The 22,608-nt window shown below is 32.0% G+C and overlaps 1 protein-coding gene across 3 annotated transcripts; it reads left to right on the top strand.

The window, feature by feature from the left end:
* The first annotated feature begins 1,782 nt into the window (after positions 1-1,782).
* Positions 1,783-21,573, top strand: magu (SPARC related modular calcium binding-like protein magu). Of its 3 annotated transcripts, none has more exons than XM_070643393.1 (12): positions 1,783-1,947; positions 5,243-5,631; positions 15,730-15,796; positions 16,351-16,440; positions 16,529-16,974; positions 17,093-17,207; positions 18,932-19,099; positions 19,530-19,648; positions 20,153-20,257; positions 20,535-20,686; positions 20,749-20,883; positions 20,951-21,573. In XM_070643393.1, exons 2-12 carry the CDS (start codon positions 5,548-5,550, stop codon positions 21,156-21,158), a joined length of 1,689 nt encoding a protein of 562 aa, XP_070499494.1. In that variant the 5' UTR covers positions 1,783-1,947; positions 5,243-5,547; the 3' UTR covers positions 21,159-21,573. The 3 variants fall into 3 exon arrangements, with proteins under 3 accessions (XP_070499494.1, XP_070499493.1, XP_070499495.1); XM_070643392.1 differs by having other exon boundaries at positions 1,783-1,959; XM_070643394.1 differs by lacking the exon at positions 18,932-19,099 and having other exon boundaries at positions 1,783-1,959.
* The last annotated feature ends 1,035 nt before the right edge of the window (positions 21,574-22,608 follow it).

Raw genomic sequence — 22,608 nt, 5'->3', positions numbered from 1 at the left:
TAAAGGTGTGTTTAGTATGACAACAATAACATTATAATTGCAAATAATTTAATTATTTGTTCTCACTTTTGTTCAATTAAAGTTTAATTAAATATGAATAGATATTAATTCATGAACATATATTAGGTATTATAATCATAAGTTACAAAATTTTTGAGAAAAATCAATAATATATTTTAGTATGTAGGTCAAGTTTTTTTGACATTGTGACAATAACCAATATTTGCAATAAAAATTCAATATTTAAAAAAATTATAATTCTCTTAATTATTTTATTCATTATGATTTCAGTGATACATTGTTGCTTTTGTTTCTTATTCATTTGCTTATTAAGAAACATTTATTAAAAAATCATTAAGATAATCTCAGTTTCTCTTTAAATCATTGATTCTTAATATGTATGCAACCGAAACACTTCTAATCCCAATTAACCCTAACAGGCAAAAAGTCTGCCTTCAGGTACCATAGTGATATTTCTGTAACATGAAACAGTCTCTTTGTCTGTCAATGTAATTAAGAAATTCATAAATTAAGCGACAAAACTCAGTTTTTGATTTTGATGCATTGCACATTCACATCAATTTTGGCACTGAAAATAATTAATTTTAATCAATATTAGAATTGCATGAATCAAAGTGTTTCAAAGTAATCTGTCTAGTTAGAGTTTCAGTAGTTGCCAATCACAAAACACAAGTTGTAGGCCCTTAAAAATGATAAAGTACGTATTATGAAAAGAAGTTCTCTGAGGTCGTCAATAAGATCATTCAACGTAAGATCCCGACTCACTAGTCAAAGGGCTTAAAGTTGTTTACTGAATTTGACTTCACGCCACGAGTCCAGTTGGCCATGCGACACTATTTTTTGCCACTTCTACGTTATATGCCTTTGAAGACATGCAGGAAATCATCACACTGATCAAATTCTAATCGTTGATTTTTGTTTGACATTTTGAATTTTTCTTTGATTTCTCAATAAATTTTCTCCGGTTTTTTAGCTACGATACTTCAATTCATGAATTTTTGATTCCAAAACCTAAATTGACATTCTTGCACTAATTGAATAGCCCTAAATATTAGCTATTTCTGAATCAGGTGGCCCAACAAATTTCTAAAATGTCGATTAGTTTATCGTGATCCAAAAAACTACAAAAAACACCGATTTACATTATTTTACACCTTTAAATCCCCCTTCTTTCTTAAATCCCGTTAAATTGAAAGCACAACGACTTTAATACCTACAAATATTGTCCAATAAATGAATTATTGAGTATAAAATACCTGAATTGATGACAATCTCACATAGCTGTTCTAATAATGACTCTATTAACCAAGTCGTTACAGAATTCAGTCAACACTGTATAGCATGTGAACGAACATTATTCACCATTTGGTTGCATAAGTTTCAGGGGAATTAATGGATATATAGATAAAAAAATTCAGACATAATAATGAATCTTTAATTAATGCACTTAGGGTTATTATGGATTAAAGCTTGAAAAAAATTCATGACTTAAAAATTTGGAATTTTTGCTATGTCGAAAAAGTCTTATGATAAAGTCTTAAAATCAGAACCGGTATAATAGAATTAAGAATGTAAACACATGAATAAATTGAGTAAAAACTCTCAAAACTTTTCTTCAAACTCTCATAAAGATCAACATGAAACTTCCTCTCTCCGCAACAAAAAAAAAAACTGTTAATCCACCACATATACACATGAGTAACAATATTGAGCAAAAGTAAAACGCAAGCCACATTCAAGTTTTCAGATTGAAAGGAAACATCGAGTTGTTCACTCGTCTATTTTACTCGATCTCTCTCGCTCGGCATTTTCGGTATTAAGAAAAAAAAAATAAAAAAAAAAAGTGTGAATATTTTATCTTATGTGAATTATCTCACTTAATTCAATCAAAATAAAGAAAGAAATAAAAAAAAATTGTTTTTTTGAGTAAGCCTTACAGTACGCATCATTATTATTTACATCTATTTGTGCAATTGTGGACCTAATATTCTCACACAGCATAAAAGCATATTGAGGAAATTTAGATAAATTAATTAAGTCTTTTCTGCTGCATGTGAAATTCAATGGTAAATGAGTGGCAAAAAAATAAATCAATGCAGGCCATCGTGCTGCTGAGAATATATAAAAAATGAGATTCACATGTGAATAATATCGAAAGATCAATGTGCATTTGAGGAAGTTGATAGTGAAAAATTTTCAAGTCCGGTTTTGGGATCAAGATATTAATTTTTTAAGTTTGTAGTGATTAATTTGAGGGGTTGATGGTTGGTGTGGTGTCTGGGGACTCTTAAGAAAGCTTGTAATGAATCAAGTATCAAGGTGCAAAGCGATTTCTGATCAAAGTTAATACTCTATGTAATTTCGTGATCAAAGTGCTGTTGACGAATATTTTAGAATTTACTGAAAGGCACAAGGGATAGAAATGGCGAAAAATATTGTCCCAGGCGGGATTGACTATAGTGTGGACTCGGATAAGGTTGAATTGAAGATAAATCTTGACGTAAAATTCAGATTCTGTTTTTGATTCGGCTTCTGGTGCCCTAAGTCAACCCAAAAGACACAAAACGTAGAAAATGCGAATAAAGTGTCCAAAATCAACGTGATACTGACGTGGTGTCGAATTCTACTAAATTCCAAAATTCTGACGTTCGAGATTCCATATTTGGTCTTACAGAATCTGACACCCCTTCAGAGTCACGTCGGTTTTGGACACTTGATTCGTCTTTTTTACGCCTCTACTGCTTCTCGAGTTATCTTAAAACAGTTGTCTAAACTGTTGTGTGTCAAAATTTGCGGTCTTGGTTTTGGTTGTGGCTTACCACTTAGGTGTGTTGTGGTACAATAAAAGTTTGGACAACACTAGCTTTGGGTACCAGAAGTCTTTGCTTTCTCACTCATGATCGATTGAATAACATGGGAATATGTCTGAAGCATTATGCCTAAGTATGGTGCTTTATAGTGAGTCTTGTGGCAAGAATGCACTAAAAAATTAACCATAAGACAATCAAATCCCCCTAGAATCTTACCTAGCTACTCCCATGCCTTCCCAAGAATTCAATGAAAAAGCAAGAAAATAATTCAGTTGTATTGAAAATTGCAAGCAAACTGATTGTTTCTAGGAACGGCTAGGAACAAATTAAATTAACAGTAATAATACCTAATCTACATATTTCTCAAAAAACCATATTATTCAGCCCTAAATTCCTCTACAAATATTTTTAGAAGGAACTCATCGTCATGAAAATAATTTTTTACGATTGTGTCTGATTAACTTTACTACTGATGATAATAAAAAGCAATATAGAATGGACTTAATAAATTTTTACTCCGCAAGTCCTCATTTACAAGTAACTTAAGTGGCGAGAAATATACATCGAAGTGAAAAAAAAAGATGCAAATTGACTTAATTGGAACTTACAGATTTCATTCTACATTTTTTTTATGCGATCACAAGTTAGTGAAATTTATGGAGATTCTGTCTCTAGTGCCTTTAAGTTGAACTTCCTTAATGTGACATGTCTGCTGAAATAGTACAGGTGATCAAGACATTAACGGCGCCTTACGATTAAGTAATAATCGAATGACAATTTATGACCGAATTTAATCCACGTTCAAGTCATCAGACAACAATTTAAAGTTCGGACTTTCATATATATATGAAATCAATAAGAAAGCTCAGCTAATTTTTTTGTTCATAATTTTTTATGCTTAAAATATAAACGGCGACGACGACGACGACACTAAACAATCATCATCATCATCTTCTCAGTTGTCTCTCGCAAGAAGGAAGGAAAAAAAAAGCAAAACAAAGCTAAAAAAATATCCGAAAAGAAGATTAACGAAATGAGATATCTGTGAGTGAGGAGTGGACTGCTTAATACAAATGTGCAAACTAATGATTTTAATAATCTGGACACATACCGGTCGCCTGTATAGTTTCTCTCACTTATTTTTTGTTGTTCTCTTCTCCATCGGCCACCAAATCCATTTATTTGATCTATCTGAGCTGATTAGAGAGCATTGATTTAATGTAGTAGCTGCTTTTTTGGCACGAAAATTGAATAACAAATAACCAGAAATATTTTAGTGGATTTTTTAAGGAGCCAGGTTTAATCTGACGTTTGGCTGTTGTATATGTTGTTTTGGAACTGATTAGCTTGTTTAACATTTTTTGTGTATAGAATTAGGGAGGTTTGGTCTCACTGGGATAACTAAAATTGAAGTCAGTTCCTGTTATTACGAAATATTGATTAAATCATACTGTATAACCGGTAAATTCATATCAAAGAGCCAATGATCTTGCTTCTTTTTATTTGGACCAAAAAAAAAATTGTACAAAGCTGCAAGGCAGTGTGCTAAATTATGCAAGGAAGTCTAGATGAAAATTAGATTGGATTTCTTTTTTGGTTCAATTTAATTTTATTTACGATTATTGTTGTAATTTTCACAAAATTAGCATATAGATTGGTTGTAAAGTGATTTTCATGAGTAAGTTCGGACTTGCCATTAAGTAGAGTGTTATAGTTACTTACTTAACTACGTTACTAACTGTAGAGATCAATTCTAATTCAAGATCTTGTTTAATATCTCATAAACCTGGCAACCTCATAAAAATTACCAATATCAAAAGGAATAATGGATTATTACCTAACAGAAAAAGAACATGATCACATAGTACAGTGATCACATTAAGGCACCATGTGAGCTTGCTCTTTGTAGGATTGCGGTTATTAGTATAGTTTTAAATTCTTATCCGAGTGGTGAAATGTGAAAATCTACATTTTTCGTCGTGATAATGTATAACTGTCTCTTTGGGACAACTTCAGCTCTTATCGTCAATGCGGAGACACAGTTGATTGATATGTTGTTCGGGCTAGTGGCTAGGTTTTCTATGTAAATTTGACGTCTTCTTCTAAGACTTCCTTGTATTGCATTTAACAGTACCATGAATTTATTCCAATTATTGTCCAAGAACCGATATCAGTGCACCGCAGCACATACCCTGATCTCCATCCAAAAAACGTCATATTAGATGATCACTCAATTGTTATCAAACTTGATTCTCTTCTCTTTATTATGAAGATCTTCTCATAAATATTTATCAAAACTCCTCAATATGCTTCTATCTGTCTATCTCTACCTCTTTATCTCATAATTTGTGCGTATGGAATTTCTTGTGCAAAAAATTATTTTAAAAATGTCTTTTTTTCTTTTAAATTAGTTCTTTATTGAGTCATGCGAAGAGGAAAAAAAGAATTATTGTGCTGATTAAAAAATTTGTAGAAGAAACTGATAAGAAATGTGAATGTTAAGTTATACTGTGTGTCTATAGAAACTAAAATACAAATGGATTAAGTGAAATATTGTTGAAAAAAAAATTATTGGACTGTAAATCCCCTCAGCTGAAGAAGAATATTAAAAAAATATTTTTTTGAACTTCAAGTTTCTTCTAAAAAAAGAAAGAGCTGTGAGAGTTCAAGGACTTTTAAAAGCAAAAAAAAAAAGTTAAGCAGAGAAAGAAGAAAAATGTTGATTTCAGTGAAAAGTATTTTGATATTTTGCATATTCATAACTTATGGATTTAATCTTGCATCATCTGCTTCACAACAGGTAAGAATTCTTAGGAATTTTTATTAGTAGAATTGATACATAGAATAGAATCAGGGGACTTAATCAAGGAATTTTGGGTGGAGTAGAGTTTCGAAGGAATTGATGACTTATGGCTTGTATAATTGCTCTATACTTATTGGACAGGTCTCGATCATGCCGACATTACTGAAGTCCACTACTTGAGGAATAAAATGTAATCGACAGGGCTTGAAGAAAACTTGAATTTTACATAGAATCAAGCAGAGATCAAAGTCGACTCGGATTTGGTATGGAAAAGTCAATTTGACTCCATATAAAATTCGAGTCGTCTTCGAGCTCTGGAATCATTTCGACTCTAGTCTCCTTTTTCATACAATATCCGAGTAGACATCGAGTTCTGTCATGTTGCCGTCATGGTGTTGCTATCTTACCGTGATATCGACAAGATGTAAGGCTGCCGAAACGGTTACATGACGGTTGATTTTGACCCATTTTTTACAATAATAAAGAGTATTATTCTGTACATGCTAGGCTCGACTTAATAATATTGAAATCCAGAAATGCAAGATGTTCCTACAAGATAAAATAGAGCCGGAGGCACTGAATTTATATTAGACTCGAGTTATATTGAGTCAATTTGATCGACACTCCGAGCTCTCTAGCTTTAAATCTTCCAGAACTGCTTAACCCACCTCTAAAATTCCTATCTACACCCCTGACCAGCATTATGATCGTATAGATGACTATGAAGGCTGAACACTAACTGAATAGCTTTTTGATTCAGACTTCTTCTTATTTCATAAGAAATATTTGCAATTTATGCAGTAATATTGAATAACAGTGATCTTTTATAACCCAGTTCAGTCACAGTCTAGCCAATAAATGTGATAAATAAAGAACAACTTGCTGCTAGTGTCAATGCCACAATCATAAAAATTCAAATGTAAAGGCACAAAATCTTGATTATCGGGTGACAATTATGACTAGTCAAAACTCGTTCCCTTACAAACACGTTATCAGGATGTGTATTCGATTTTGCTGATCAATAGCCGGAATTTTCAGGATTAAATCAGGTTCCTTTTGATCACCACATGAAGCTGCTTGGACTTAAAATTAACATAAAATTTCTTAAAATTTAAGTCCGATGCCAACAAACTAGTTTGAGAAATTTAAAATCTGACCAAATGATAAATTACATGTCTAGTAAGGACTGGTTATTGTCAATTCCAATTTCTCTGTAGAAATACATTTTTGCACATGCTCAAAAAGGCAGGAACAAAAATGACCTTTTTGTATGATGATGGATGATCCTCAGAATTGAATATTGAAAAATGGAGCAAGGCTGAACATTTTTCTCTTTGACTTGAAATTAATTTTCCAATTCCTTCCCATTTCGTGTCAGACTTTTTAAGACTTTTATATTTCTTTTTTCACCTTTTGTTTACATTTAAATTATTTCTCAGTTCATATTTTCTCATATTAACACTCAATGCTGAATGAAGTGTTTTATAACGAAGACGATACATATCGTATCGTATGTATGTACATATTTTATTTGTAAATTATTGACTTTAATTCTAACTGTGAATGCTTATGAGCTGTAAGGAGATAAGTGATCATGATGATCATTTTGTAATCATAGGGAATTGCCTTAAACATAAATTGCGTCACTATCGCCTATCCATTCATTCATTTAAATATATATTATACTATTTACAATCATCATACATGATGACGATTTGATTCCTAAACGATTACTTCCACTCACGCGAGAATTCTACGTATTTTCATCTCGAGTCTTTATGTTTATACTTTAAATGCTTTAAATAAACCATTAGCAACTAATTGTGTCCATCAATAAGAATGTAATTTTAAGTGGGGAAGAGATGAAAAATATTAGAAGATTGATGGACGTCATGAGAAGAGGATTTTTGTAGCATTTTTCTTTGAATTGAATGTTATTGATTTTATTTTGACTGATATGTTGATTTTGGATTTTAGACAGGAATGTGAGCTCATTTTTTTGCTGTCCAAATAGTTAAAATCAGCAGTCACGATGCATTTGAGGAACATTAATAACAAATTTATAGTTTGTCATTAATACGCCGACACAGTGGCTTCTTAGAGACTTTATGAGCCGATAGTTTGATTTATGTGATTATACTTCAAATCTTGAACAATTTAGATCAGAGATCCTCAATTTTTAACACATTTTAAGCTATTCATTAGCTAGGGTAGTTAAGATTTGATGCAGAGTTAGCTTGTCTGTACCGGCTTACGCTGAATCTGCACGTGAAACTTGACGTCTGTTTCCTTTAGCGGCAAGTGGTCTCTTCTCCTGAAAATAGTTAAAATTGATACAGTACGGATCAAGTTAGAATCCGAACTATTAAGAGTTAGGTCTCTACAAGAAATTTGAGTTATTTTCAATCTTAGATCATGAATCATGATCTATATGGATTTGGCTCTGATTCCTAACAAGCAAAAATACCACGTTTAATGACCACTGTGGTATTTCTGTATTATGAAAGCATGTTTTCTGGATGTTAGGGGTCTACACTTGCTAATGGAAAAAAGAACTGATCTCTTAGAATCATTTAAACTACTATTTTATGCTGGTGATTAAAAATGATCAAACATGACCCTACCTTCAAACTAGCTGAGTAGTTTAATCTTGAGTACCTAATCCTGTTATGTCAAGCTCAAGTCTCACGTTTATAGTAATTCAAATGATCAGTCTAATCCACTTCAATTTCATAAAAATCTCCATATTCTAAACTAGAGATGCGTCACAATCTCAAAATACCTTACTAAACTGCCCATATTTATATTCTCGATCTAATTGAAATCACACATACATAGCATGATGTAGAGAAGAGATATGTGAATGTGCATCTGGAACTTATATTAATAGCTGGATAAAGACACTTGATAGATAGATGGTTTATTAGAATGGGAACAATAAGAGATTATTGTTTGATACACAATGTATGCATGTGATGCCTCGCGAAAGGAACATAAAAAAATAAAATATAAAATAAAAACTTAGAGAAGAATCAAACGAAGTCATAAGCCGACGAGTGAATAAGAAAATCCCATTAAAAAGGTGTAAAACATGAACAAAGAGATAACAACAAGACTTGTGTTCTATGGTGCGAACTCACAAGAAAAGAAAATTAAATGGATCTCTTTTTTTTTGCTGTTCAATTCTTTTAAAATTTTCGGAACATTCTTCAAATCGCCTTCTGCCTTTGGCTTATTATTTCTTAGTTTTTATTGTGGAAAAAAAAAATTTTTTTTCGATTTGTTAAGAGATGGATAGAAGAAGAAGATGAAGAAAAAATTGGATATAAAAGGCATAAAAGAGCATATACATATATTATAAAAGTGTATCAGATGGCAGGCCATGAAAGGATTTTTTCTTCTTATTATTCTTTCGGGGTTTCTCGCCTCTTTACCTTTTTGCTCTTTCTCGACTGGCCTTTTTTTCTTCTCATTTCTTTTTATATATATATACATAAAAAGGCATAACACTCAACACGACTCAACGATATGTGCACAATATATGGGAATGGAATAATAATAAGAAGAAAATATCAAGAGTCTAAATGTCTAGCACGACCGATCGATCGGTGGAGAAGAAGGAAAAGAAGCAAGAAGCAATTTGTATGTTGTGTTGGTGTGTTTGGGAATCATTTTTTTTGTGTTACTTCTTTTTATTCTCTTTTTTTTATATTTTTAACACTTTATGCTGTTTGATGCTGTTGCCACTGATGTGTTTTCTTTCATTCTTTTCTCTATGGTCTCATCTTCATACCTATCCGATATGTATATATACATACAACTAAAACATGTGATGCATGTTGTTACATGCTCAGAATCTTATAAATGTATTGTTTTGTGGATTATGTTATGTTTTTCTTCTCTCCACATATCTCATGCTCATCTCACTGTCTTTCCTTTATTTTCCTACATTAGAGAATGCAGAGAAAGATCAAGTTTACATCTTTTATTTTTTCTTTACAGCAACAAACTAACACATAAATTTTGCTAGAGATTTCTTCTTGTTGTTTATTTATTTATTCAAGTTAGACATATGAATGTTAAATGATCATTTGAAACAGCATATATGGCAATAAACATTTAATTTTATGTGATTTCTTTTTCCTCACGATTTTTTACCTTAGAAAGTTATTGGTTCATAAAAAAAATAAACATTTTTTGTGCCTGCACAGTCAATTGTCATGAAAATTGTTCAAATGTCAACTTTGTGGTTGATGAGTTGCCTTTTTGCGGTGCTACTTATTTGATTCAGGTTGAGTTTGCAATATTTTGTTGTATTTTGTGCAGGGTTCTTACTCTAAAAGATCAAATGAAGCACTCGACTAAGGATGTATGTGGTATAGCAATTTGTATCCTTAACTTTAAATTTTCTTGAGCAACATACTGCATAGAATCTCATTTTTGAAATGGGGCCTTCATACAATTGGCCGAGAACATGTTCATGACAAGGCGCATGCTAATGAGTATGCTCACATAGTTGAGCATGCTCAATTATATTGATTGAGTATACTCATGTGTCAGCTCATTTAGGTGAGTATGTTCTTTGTCTCTTAGGACAAGATTGTCTGCCTGAAATGATGTACAAGTGGAGTTACTGGTTGCTGTGGTACTAATCCTGATTAGATTCTCAAACCATTTCCTGTTCTATAATTAAAATCAAACTTGATCAGCATTTATTATGAAATCGACTGTATTCAACTTGAATTTCTTGTAAAACAATAAAATTCTCCTTGACTTCAGGCTTTATCCCATAAAAATGTAATTGCAATGTCTACCCAGCAAATTTAATATGCAAAAAAACTCATAAACTAAACCAGAACTCCATTAAGACAACCAGTTTACTACTCCTGAAATTGAACTATATATATAAACCGTCCATAGAAGGTGTACGAGTGTTGATGACGAATCGAATCAAAAAAGATGATGGTGTAATTGCTGCATTCTGACAATTTATTGATATAAAAATTGTATTAGTCAGATTGTGTTAATTCCACATTGAATGCGGATTTGCATTGATCAGATGCCGGTCTGTTGCTGTATTTTTGGAATTTGAAGGAAGTTTTTCCTGTACAGCATGGAAAATCACCGATCACATAGTAGTCAGGACACTTACTTACTTACTTTGCTGGTCGTATAGATCATGTGATCCATGGCCTCCCTCAGGTGACGCTTAAAACTGGCTCAATCACTAGCTTTCGTCGGTCAATTGCCAATACCAAATGCAGTACTGTCTCTATCGACAACTTCTTTCCAAGGGTTCTTTGGCCTACCATAAGCTTTGTTACCATCCGCAAAGTCGGTTTTATCTTATGTAATGACAGGTCTTCTTATTGGCTTCCGTCAAGACACACACACGTCTAATCCAAGATTTAGCTGTGCTCTGGCTTATTTATTGTTCTACTCGGGTACAATGCTCTAAAATAGAGTAAATATCGGATTTTTCGGGTGCATTGCTATTAAATCAATCATAATCATAACTCAATCTAATAAGGAAAAATCCAATTTTCAATCATTTCCTGAAATAACTTTCCCATACCCATAAAAAAAATATCCAATAATATTTCATAGAACTCAATCTAGACGATCTATTTCCAATGAATGAGCAATCTTTATTTTCAACAAAAATTTAATGGCTGTAAATTGTTTGATCCACTTAAATCATCACTCGTGTGTTGAATATATTAAATATATTTTTTTTTCCTCAAAACTCCCTTTGAGTCATAAGTCAAACAATTCTGTGACATCAAAATAAATCCATATTTACGAAAGAGAAGCAGAATTAACAAGACAAGAATATTCACATCATGTATGTTTAGTCATCTACTTATATTTCATTTAATATGAAAAAAGAGCAGTTTTGACACTTTAAATAAAAAAAATGTTTATGATGTCAGTGTCTGGCGTGAAACTAATATAACAGTTAGTTTGGCTACTTAGCGCATGAACTGTATAACTGACTACACACGAAATAAACAAAAGACACAAAAAAAAGAGGAAATTGGATAAAGTAGTCATTAATTAAAAGAGTCAATAAATACATTATGAAAATCACACGACGTTGATGACGATGATACACATTTAGTGACAAGTGTGAATGAATGTATGAAATTGTCGACGAGATGGGGAGGAAGTGCAGAGGAGTTTATTTCGAGTAAAGAACAAAGAAACTCTAAAAAAATATTTACAGATTATTGCTCATAGGTTCCTTTCGCGATTCATCATATGATGATGATGATGAAGCATCAAGTAGATGCGTAAGAGACTGTCTATGCCATAGAATTTTGAATAAATCTCAAGTATCTATCATTTACGCAAATGAGCTCGGCGCCTTCGCTACGATTTTAAATTTGGTGTAATAAACGATAAATGTGGAAAATTGAAAATTAATAACATTTTTTTTGAGGAAATTTATTGCCATTTCTTCTCGAGGCTATAAAATTGCAATTTATTGGCTTTTTTCAGCGAGTTACTTGAAGTGATGTTGTTTTACCATTTTTGTGTAAATAACCATTTTTTATGGTCAAACAAAATTCATGTTTGTGTTTCCATAAGCGTCAGATATCAGAGTCTTACTTAAGGATAGATTTTTTTGTTTAAAAACATTATTAGTAGACATTGGAATTTGAGTTGTAATGTTCTTACTGTCTACAATATTTTGGATGTCCAGACAAGATTCGAGATAGGGATTTTTGAATTCAAATGGGTTGGGTTAGTAATTACCAACCTGCGTGCCGTAGGCTAGTGTGCAGTGTGCGGTTTTGGGAGAGGCTTACCACCAAGGTGTAGCGCTAAATTTTTATGGTTGCCTCTAGATGTGGGTGCATCACTGGGTTTGGCAAATGAGATGCATAAATTCCGCGGTGGTACCAGAAGACCCTCCTAGCCTTATCCTTAAGGATAAGATGAAAAGCAATGTTCATTTTGTAATCATTGTTAGGAATTCTATGGACAGATAAGTACTTGATTGGTGCTGATAGGGTTTCAACAGTGCAGTTTTTAACAAGCATGAATGATGCACTTACATTCTGTGATTTGCTTTAGGGTTAGAAGTAGAACCAATACATTTCATATTCCCGAATGAATTTGGGACATGATGCTTCCGATTCCTCGTCTATACTTAATATTAGACATCATAAGTGTACAACCAGGAGTGTATCTAGAGAGAGGAAAATATCCTTTTGGGACAAAATTCTTCAACTTGCTAAGGTATTTCGAAACATAAATCCAATGCCCTCAAAATTACGGAGTTACTCTGTCCTAACGTAGAGATGCCGTTGCGAATAAGTGATATTATAAGCTTGATGTACATATAAGTAGTGTTAATGATTTCTTATTATCTGAATATTAAAATCTTAATTACTGCAATTAATTAGCAAATTCATTTGTCAGTTGATGAATTGTTCTAATTCTCTAATAAATTATTGATTGTACAATTGACTGTAAAAAAAAGGCTGGCACTATGACAATGTTGCATTCCTATATCTACTCTTAAAAACTGCCCCGGTTGTTCATTTCATGATATATAACTCAACTTAATCCCTGACAAATGCGCTTTTAATATCCACTTTACAATGTACTCTTATTCCTTTACGAACATCAGCTTTATTGGCATGAGCAAGGAATTAATTCTCTTTACGAGTCGCAGAATAAAATTGTGATGATTTATGAATTTAATAGCTCAATACATCAACAAAGTGCCATGACCGCTAGACAAATTCCATTTCATTAATTCTCATAAAAAGAATTTCCGCTAAACACTTTCACTCTCGTCCATCCTGCAAAAAATATATGTATTATATCCATTAAGGAATGTCTCGGACTCGACAGACACGAAATATTAAAATATTTATAAATTCAATAGCTAGTCAAATGCAAATGATACAAAAAAAAAAAATATTTTGATGATGAAAATCTTCAATCATTAATCATACACATGTGAATATATATTGAAATATGAAGAATTTTTCTCTCCTCGTGACTCCAACTCACTCCTTCTTTTTCTTTCATGAAAAATGATACAAAAACTGCTTTGAGACTTTTTATTATTATTTGTCCGAGCGGGCTAGATGAAATATTATTGTTACTTAAAGCAAATATTTATGAATTTTTTTTTATTTAATCTTTAGTAAAAATATGAACAAAAAAAAAAGTTGTTTTATTAATAACTTTATGGATAATTATAGCGCATTTCATTGATTTGATTTTATTACTCATTTATTTTTAATACGAACTACTTTTAAAAAACTGAATTATATCAAGTATCCATGAGCTCAATGAAACATTCAAATGAATTGAGCTTTAGGCTATTTTTCAGATGTTTGTGCAGTTAAAGGTTAGGAACATATTATGAAACGCATTTGACTGTTATCTTGTGGAATATTCTAAATGAGATTTAGTCAGTCTATTCATTTTTATTCAGTTTTGTTCAGTTCAAACTGTAGATGGGTTTGAGAAAATATTCGAATGCGATTTTCCCCAACGCTTACTGTAGCTCCCACTTTTGTAAGGAATTAGATTCCATTCTCACCTTAGATAGCTATCTTCCTGTAAATAATGTCTAACAAGGCAAAATTTATGGAAGGATCTCTTGTCTTTGGCAGACAATTACATTTTAACAAATACGAAAGACAGTTGTCCAACACCCAAATGTCTATGGCTATTTTGTGTATTATCGATATGACAAGAATATTCAAAATGCTTACTTAATTTCACAACACAAAAATAAAATCAAATACAAAACAAAGCGATATCCTTCATAAAGCTTAACCAAAATCCGAAATCCCAATAAAACAAAAGAGCTAATCTAAATATAAAAAGTCGACAGCGTCCACAAATGCTCATCAAATGACGAATATACAGATTTAAAAAAAATAAAAACTTTCCGTCCAGGTTTTATGGCTCCATTTAGTGATATTATCATCAAATCCTTCTTAAATATTTCTTAAGAGAGCTTACGTGAGAAACAAAAGGTATACATTGATAGACAGAAGTAGGAAAAGCTGTCAACAGCATCTTTATGTTAATTGTTCACACTTCTCATCTCGGAATGCTGATAACACCCCGTGGACTATTTGAAAGGATTGTTAGGACATCTGGATTCAACTTTATCTGATCGTAGTTCCAATCAAATCTAATTAGTGGAATGAAAAAATATCTGATTATACAAATCACATACTTTATTGAAATGATATCATTTGTCTGCCAAAATATAATTACTTAATGTCCATTCCGCATTAGATCTCACAAGTTGACAAAGTGATAAAGCTTAAAGAATTTCAGCTATTTTTTTGAATTAGCATCTGATCATTGATGACGACAAGTATACGACGATAAAGAGACATAGGAATGAGAAAAACAGATTTATTTCGCAAAAAGGCATTCTAGCGCCATCCAGAATTATTAATCACATTTATAAAAAAATGTTTATTTTTAGATGCGGATGGATGGATGAGAAGAATGAGTAAAAAATTATCGATAATGTTAATGTTCACATCTAACGACTTTTTTTTTTCAACAGTTGCTTTGCTGCTATTGTTGCTATTGATACTTATCATATTAAAAATAAAAAAAATTTTTGTTGCTCTCCAGCCAGTCGGCGCTCACAGACGAGCTATGTGGCGAGACACTTAAGCTGTCATTAATATCACCATTAATTTGCATTTTAGCGTTAACCAGTAGCAACGCAAATTAATTTAACACACACAAGTTTTTTTTTTGAAAATAAGGCGATGGAGAGCGAAAACATACAATATATAGTAATTGATCGGCGATCATTAGCCCTATCGTTTTAATTAATATGTGCTCATATAGAGAATTAAATTTCTTTAATTATCTTACTTTGAGACCGCGTTCGCAAATAATCGTATTTCTCTTAATCCGTCTATTTATTGTACGGCCATTGACTGTGATTGCTGAACTATATAGCAAGGAAAATGCGTTTTATAGTCGTTAATCATTAATATCTTTGAAACTCTACATTTTATAATTTTTGAAATGCAAAAAACTCATTTTACAAATTTTAACAACATTTTTATACGATCCTTAAACTCGTTTTAGATTTCAGAGTGCACAGCAAAAGGCGGCGAGTGTGATGAGTCAAAAAATCGTCCAGTATGTGGATCAGGTAAATTAAGTCTTTCTGGACTTGCAAATTAGGGAGTTCATAAGTGACGTCTGTCAAAATTGGAGATAATTTTTATAAGCCTGAAAGGTCGTGCGTCTAAATTCAAGCAAAACCTACTCACTCTTGTGAAGTGTCGTTCAAACTTTTTCGAGCTACGACATATCTTGGTGGTAGGCCCTGATCGAAACCGCACACGGCATGTGATTCATGACATTTTTAATGAAATTTTGCAGTACACTAGAGTACTATGGCACACAGTTTGGATAACACTGCTCTGGACAAGCTTTAGAGTGACTCAGGTATGGAATCGGATCTAGTCTAAACCGAAGTCACAGTCACATCGACTAGAAGACACTATTTTTCACCTTTTCATTTAGTACCCCTTTTGGGAAAGTGTCTCATGACTAAAGCACAAAGGTAACTCCAGATTTATGTAGAATTTCCCGTGAACCAACACATCTCTCCAAATTAAGACGTCACTTATGAACGATCCCAACTTAAAAAAATGCATAAAAAATTCTTGTTTTTATTTACCTTTCACGAATTCATTATAGATGGACAAACATATCCATCAAGATGCCATTTGATTCGTGCACAATGCAATGGTTATGAAGTAACATTTAAACATCGTGGTAGATGTAAAGGTAATTGACATTTCTTCATTTTTTTCTATTACCGTAGCAAATTTTTATTATTTTATTGACTTTTCTTATGTAATTACATTAATCATAGATGCATGTGTTGCATCTCGTTCCTATGCCCTTTCACAACGAGGCAAAACAAAAGTGAACTTTGTTCCAAAATGTCGTGAAGATGGCTCATATGCGCCTATACAATGCATAGAGAATAATGGATGTTGGTGTGTCAATGGGCAAGGCAAGCCAATACAGAAAACACACACGAAGCATGGTCGACCCAACTGTGCGGGCAAGGGAAATCAGAAAAGATCATCTGGTGCCAACAATAATGCACCGAGAAAAAAATGCTCGCCAAATGATCGAGTCACATTTAATACAGCATTAACTAATATCTTCCATACTGAATATTCAAAATCACGGACAGGCATAGAGATGGGAGATCATCAAGTTGTTGAATGGAAGTTTAAATTATTGGATACGAATAAAAATGGAATTTTAGAGAAGAATGAGTATCAGGGACTGAAGAAAATAGCAAAGACTGTAAGTAGCTTGACAATAGTGTTGAATATATAGCAAAGAATCAAGTTCAATTGTTGTCTCTGCCGTAGACTAGACAACTTTTATTAACATCCACACTTCCTTTCATTCTGATATTTAGGTTGTCAGGCCAAAGAGATGCGGCCGACGATTCGGCAAATATTGCGACACAAACAAAGATCTTTCAATAAGTCGGGAAGAATTTCATCAGTGCTTGAGCAAAGATTTACAAAGACGTGAGTAATTTTCCATATAATTTGTTCTCATCGCTTGCTTTAATTTATCATAATAAAATTAATGAATGCATTGCGATTGTCAATATGGAAATATTTACATTTTGCCTATATGTACTTATTATTACTTCTTCCACTTCTTGTTGCTGCTTATTATAATTTTATGTATATTATTATCTTTTTTTTTTGGATGTTTGAAGAAGCAAATGTGAATGTGAGGAAAATACGTGTGTGTCTGCATGCTATTACTGCCTTTATCTAATTTGCGCAATGAATATATGTTGACTTAGTGTTTTGCGTATTTTAGATTGTTAATAAAATGTATGCACTATGGTAATGTTTATTGACTTCGTGCTCTATATATATCTTTACTAACTAGTGGTTCTTAGACTTTGTGACGCGCGGTATTTGATTTTGATTCATGTTATTAAATATAATACAGTTGCTAGGTAAGATATGGAAACAGAGGATAATAGCCCGAGCGGCACAAGTATTTCATGGCAGGCATATGGTATCTGATTAAGAAATTTTATGATACTTGAAGTGAGAATTATCACTTGGACTCCACCTGGAAATGATTTGGCTGCCATGAATAATTTGTGTCGATCAGGTAAGATTTAGAGAAAATAACAAAGTCTATCTGGATCTAGATTGAGAGATTGAGGCTTCTGTGGTCTAGAGTTTTAGATACAAACTTAAAATCTTCAACCCTGAGAAATTGCGTTCAATTCCTATCAAAAAGTGGTCTCCATGGCGATCTCTCAATCCTTGCATTGAGGACTCGAGGATTTGTACAATCATAGAAAGCATATGGCATAGAAATGGCGAAAAATGAGTGAAACATAATCAGTAAATGTTCCTTAAGGCCGAATTTCACCTAGTTTGATCAAAGGCCAGAGTCACGCTAACCTGATTCCAGATTCGGAGTTGGCATGCAGGTAGAAATAATCGGCGAAAGTCCTTCGAATCATGGCTTCTGCAAATTGTCCCTTCCACAGGTTATCACCTTAAGCTGATGGTCTTTTTACAGGTTGTCATTTTTTTCCACTTCTATGCTATATGCCTCCCGGAAATGCTAAGAGAATCAGCCATCAGATTTTACACTTATCTACGCCCATTTGAATCTAAATTCCAGATATGTAGGCACTTTAAAACCTTATAGTCAATTACAAAGCCATGCAGAATTAGAGACAGTTCTTCCAATGAACTGAACTAAATCATACCTTTACAAAACTCATAAATCACTCATTGTTCCATAACTCAAAAAAGTTTAAGAACCACTGATTTTAACATATTTTTAGAAATAATATTAAGGCATGATTTATAACCAAACCGAAAAAAAATAATTTCCACCTTTTTAGTTCCACCTATTTAATATTCATAATAATCATAATGGACTTCTTTGACATACAGTAGCATTTTTTGTTTATTTAGTTCCGACTACTAACCAAATATAAAAAAAATTAACTAACAAAATTCAGTCTTTATTAATATTTTTATTTTGCATTTTTATGGCTTGAATTCTTGCAAAAATGTTAAATGTTAGAGAGTATTTTTTTATGGCATAAAGATATTTAATGTCTCATAAATAATAATATATCGATATATACACATAGCTTTATCAATTTTATTTGTTGTCCGTAAATAAAGCTCTTATCACAATCATTATATGTATAATAAATCACAAACATAAAAAAAAATATACACTATATACTACATACATGCAGATTTACCAGCACGTGGTTTAGGAAATGGTCTCAATTCAGACGATTTAGACGACGATGAGGAATATAATGATGATGAAATGGATGTTTTATTCACATTAGGAAATGGGAGAAAATCAGTTGGTCTACCAATTCGTACAACTGATGATTCACGTTATCAGTCAGTGCATTGTATGTATATTTAACAATAATAATAACATTATCTCATTAACTCATTTTTATTTGTTGTACTATGTTGAGTGATAAGTAATGCACATATGATGAAAAATGACTATAAGCAAATTTATGCTCTAAATTTAACAACGCAAAATTAGCCATAAATTTTTTGATTTTTGGATATTTTTTTTTCTTTCTTATTTTTTTTCGGCTTTACAGGCTCAAAATTTATATTTTTTTTGAGAATTTGACTTTTTTGGGACAATTTTTTTATATATTTACTAATTTATTTTCATAATATGTGTGCGTGATTAATTCCATTAACCAAAAAAAAATATAGAAAATTCGTGAATTTTATTCCTTCATGTGAACTATTTTGAAGGTATGACACATGAATAAAATATTATATACTTAAATTTTTCCATCTGCTTAAATGACGCATTAGGGTTGCGTGGAAAGACAACTTTGAATTTACAAAACGAATCTGATGGCGGTAGCAGAGACCATGATGATGACAATAATGATTGTATTAAGGATAGGAAAATTGCTTTAGAGGATAAAAGTGTAAGTGATGATTAATAATGAATTGAAAGGTGTACCGAACCCAAAAAATTACTCAGGGATTGCTGACTTTATTGAATAAAATTTGAATTCTTAAGGAACATACCAGGGATTGATACTTTACTAAAAATCATAACTTAACACTCGAATCACTCAAATTTTAAGAAAGTTTTACTCAATACCTTATACTGGAGTATCAAAATATCGATCGAATTTCAATCCCTGACTCATACGCTTATTACTTCAATGTCGGAATTAAAATTTACTGAATTCCGGAATTGATCCCTACTCGTCCCCTTAATCTGTTTGAATTACTCGATTTTAATTAATTTTAATTGACTCTAACTCAACTCAAATCACTTTTTCGATTATGTCGAGGCGACTGCTAATAAACTCGATTTGTAGTTGACTCTAAATTGATTCATTTAGTTATAAAATAACAAGTCAACCTCAAGTTTTTCTCCTGAAAAACCTGTTAATTTAAGAAAATTCATATTTTACATCCAGGATACCCTCTTTTTACCCGAATGCACTCCAGATGGTCGTTATCAAAGAGTTCAATGTTATCGCAGTACAGGATATTGCTGGTGTGTGAATGAAGATACAGGAAAGGTATGTTGTTATTCATAGTAAAGCATGTATCCGATCAGCATAACGCATCCACTATTGTACTGATTCATATTTACCTTACAATATCTTGATGACTCATCATGCTGCTCGGAAAGTTGATACCCAAAAGACATACAAGCTATGGATATTGGATATCTCTGGCGTGAAGTTGGATCTCACTAAATTCAGCTTCACGTTAGAGTTTTGACAGCCTGGAGTCACAAATCCATAGATAATTCAAAAAATCTCTCAAAATTAACTTCATTTCATTTCATCACAGCCAATAGCAGGAACATCAATGAAAGACAAACGTCCACAATGTGATTCTCACGTACCGACAAGAGCAATGGTTGGATGTCCACAAAAGAATGAATTTCTCAAAGATTTGAAAGAATTTTTCAAGGCACAAATCACAGCCAGTGGTAATCTTGGGTAATTAAGATGAATTTTCACGAAAAATCCATTTTTCATGATGATAATTTAATTAATATTAGGGCTGATAATACGAAATGGGGCACAGAAGATGAGAAGATAGCAACATTAAGTTTTGTGTTACTTGACAAGAATAAGAATAAAGTTTGGGAACGAAGAGAATGGAAGACATTCAGAGAACTTGTGACAGCTACAAAGTATGAGATTAATATGAGTATGAAAGATGAAAGTTTTTATGGATTTTTTTCTTGATTCTTATTCCAGAAAACTTCGTCGATGTGGAAAGAAAATGCCAAGGTATTGCGACGTCAATAATGATAAGAAGATAACTTTATCAGAGTGGCTGAATTGCCTTCAAACGCAACGCGTTCAAAGTGAACAAGTAAAGACGCAACAAAGTGAGCCAAAACCAACGACACAATCGAAACTTAAAGGCGTGAATCCCCTCGAATATATTCTGAAAGCAGATTAATTTATTTATGAGTTTTATACGTTTTTTTTTATGTCTGTGCCATTTTTATATGTATTTAATTTTTTTTAAATAGCCATCCATTTGCGATTCATTTATGATTTTTTTTTGAATATTAATTTTAATGAACTATTAATTATAAGCAGTATTAAAGATTTGAACGAGTTATTTAAAATTACGTCTATAATTATCTCCTCTATATGATCGATAAATTGATAGATAAGTGCATGTAAATGTAATGATTGTACATAATAATGAGTAATTATCCCTTTCTACTTCTTCCTTACTTCTCACTATCTTCATCCGATAATTAATATCGACATAATAATTGTGTATTCATACACTCACATTCAATTTATATACTGACTTTGAGTTTTAAGAAATGAGAAAAATAAAAAAATTATTAAAAATTATGAAATTTATGGTTTTCTTACAGGCTGTGGCTTGTCACTGACATTCAGCAATGTATGGATCTTTAGTCACTCTTTAGTCTAACATATGACTCTATTTTTACAGCATCATTTTGACTTTAAATGCGCCCCTAAATCAGATTCATCACGTAAAATCTTGTTACATTAACAACAAAAATTATGCCAGTTTGCTAATAGCTAAGTCTAGACGTGCTTTAATTAAGACCTGCATTTTGAGCTTATATTGTAGTCCGAACCGAATTTTGGAGCTGCGTGAGCTTAGTTACAATAAATTCCAATAGTTGCTCAGCTTCTGCTTCTGTATTTGATCTGCAAACTATAAAATATCTACCCAGGTATCTACCAAATAAAACAAAATACCTAGGAATACAGTCTACAGTATCAAATTTCAAGATCTCAATCACAAATTAATTTTCAAGAGGACATGACCGATTTGACCATAAGCGAGACATAAAAATTAGTCGGAATAAACAATTTATCGACAATTTGATACAACTACCAATTTTATTCAGTCATAAAAAAATATTCAATAAAATTTGCATCTCATAATAATTCGTTTATTGCTTTATTTAAAACTATGATGATTAATTTTGAGACTCCAATTTATTCACCACCTTCCAAATTATGTCATTAATTTATTTTTGATGGAATTTAAAAGTAGCTTTTGATAATTTTATGAAAATCATTAAATTAATATCTTTTATTTGTTTTTGAGGTCGATAAAAATATGATATTGGTAATTATAGCTGCAGATGACTTTGATAGCTACTTCTGAAAAATTAAAAAGTTGTAAAATTTTTGAAAGAACTTGGTTCGGAAATTTATAAAAATACAATTTGAAGCAGAATAAACAAACTCTGAATCCCTCTTAAAACCATTTAACCCTCTCTTTGATCTGCTTTGAGGAGTATATTTGAGTTTGGAATCTTATTAAGTATCGATCTTAGGGAGAGTCGAGATTTTGTTACGTCATAAAATTATGCAATAAAGGAACGAACCCTACGACATATTATCAAAGGAGC

The sequence above is a fragment of the Chironomus tepperi genome, unplaced genomic scaffold, assembly GCF_022539635.2.
Source record: "Chironomus tepperi strain 1889 unplaced genomic scaffold, CSIRO-AGI_Ctep_v1 contig_309, whole genome shotgun sequence".
In the NCBI taxonomy this organism is placed as follows: Eukaryota; Metazoa; Arthropoda; class Insecta; order Diptera; family Chironomidae; genus Chironomus; species Chironomus tepperi.
This window is presented reverse-complemented; position numbering and strand designations above follow the sequence as displayed.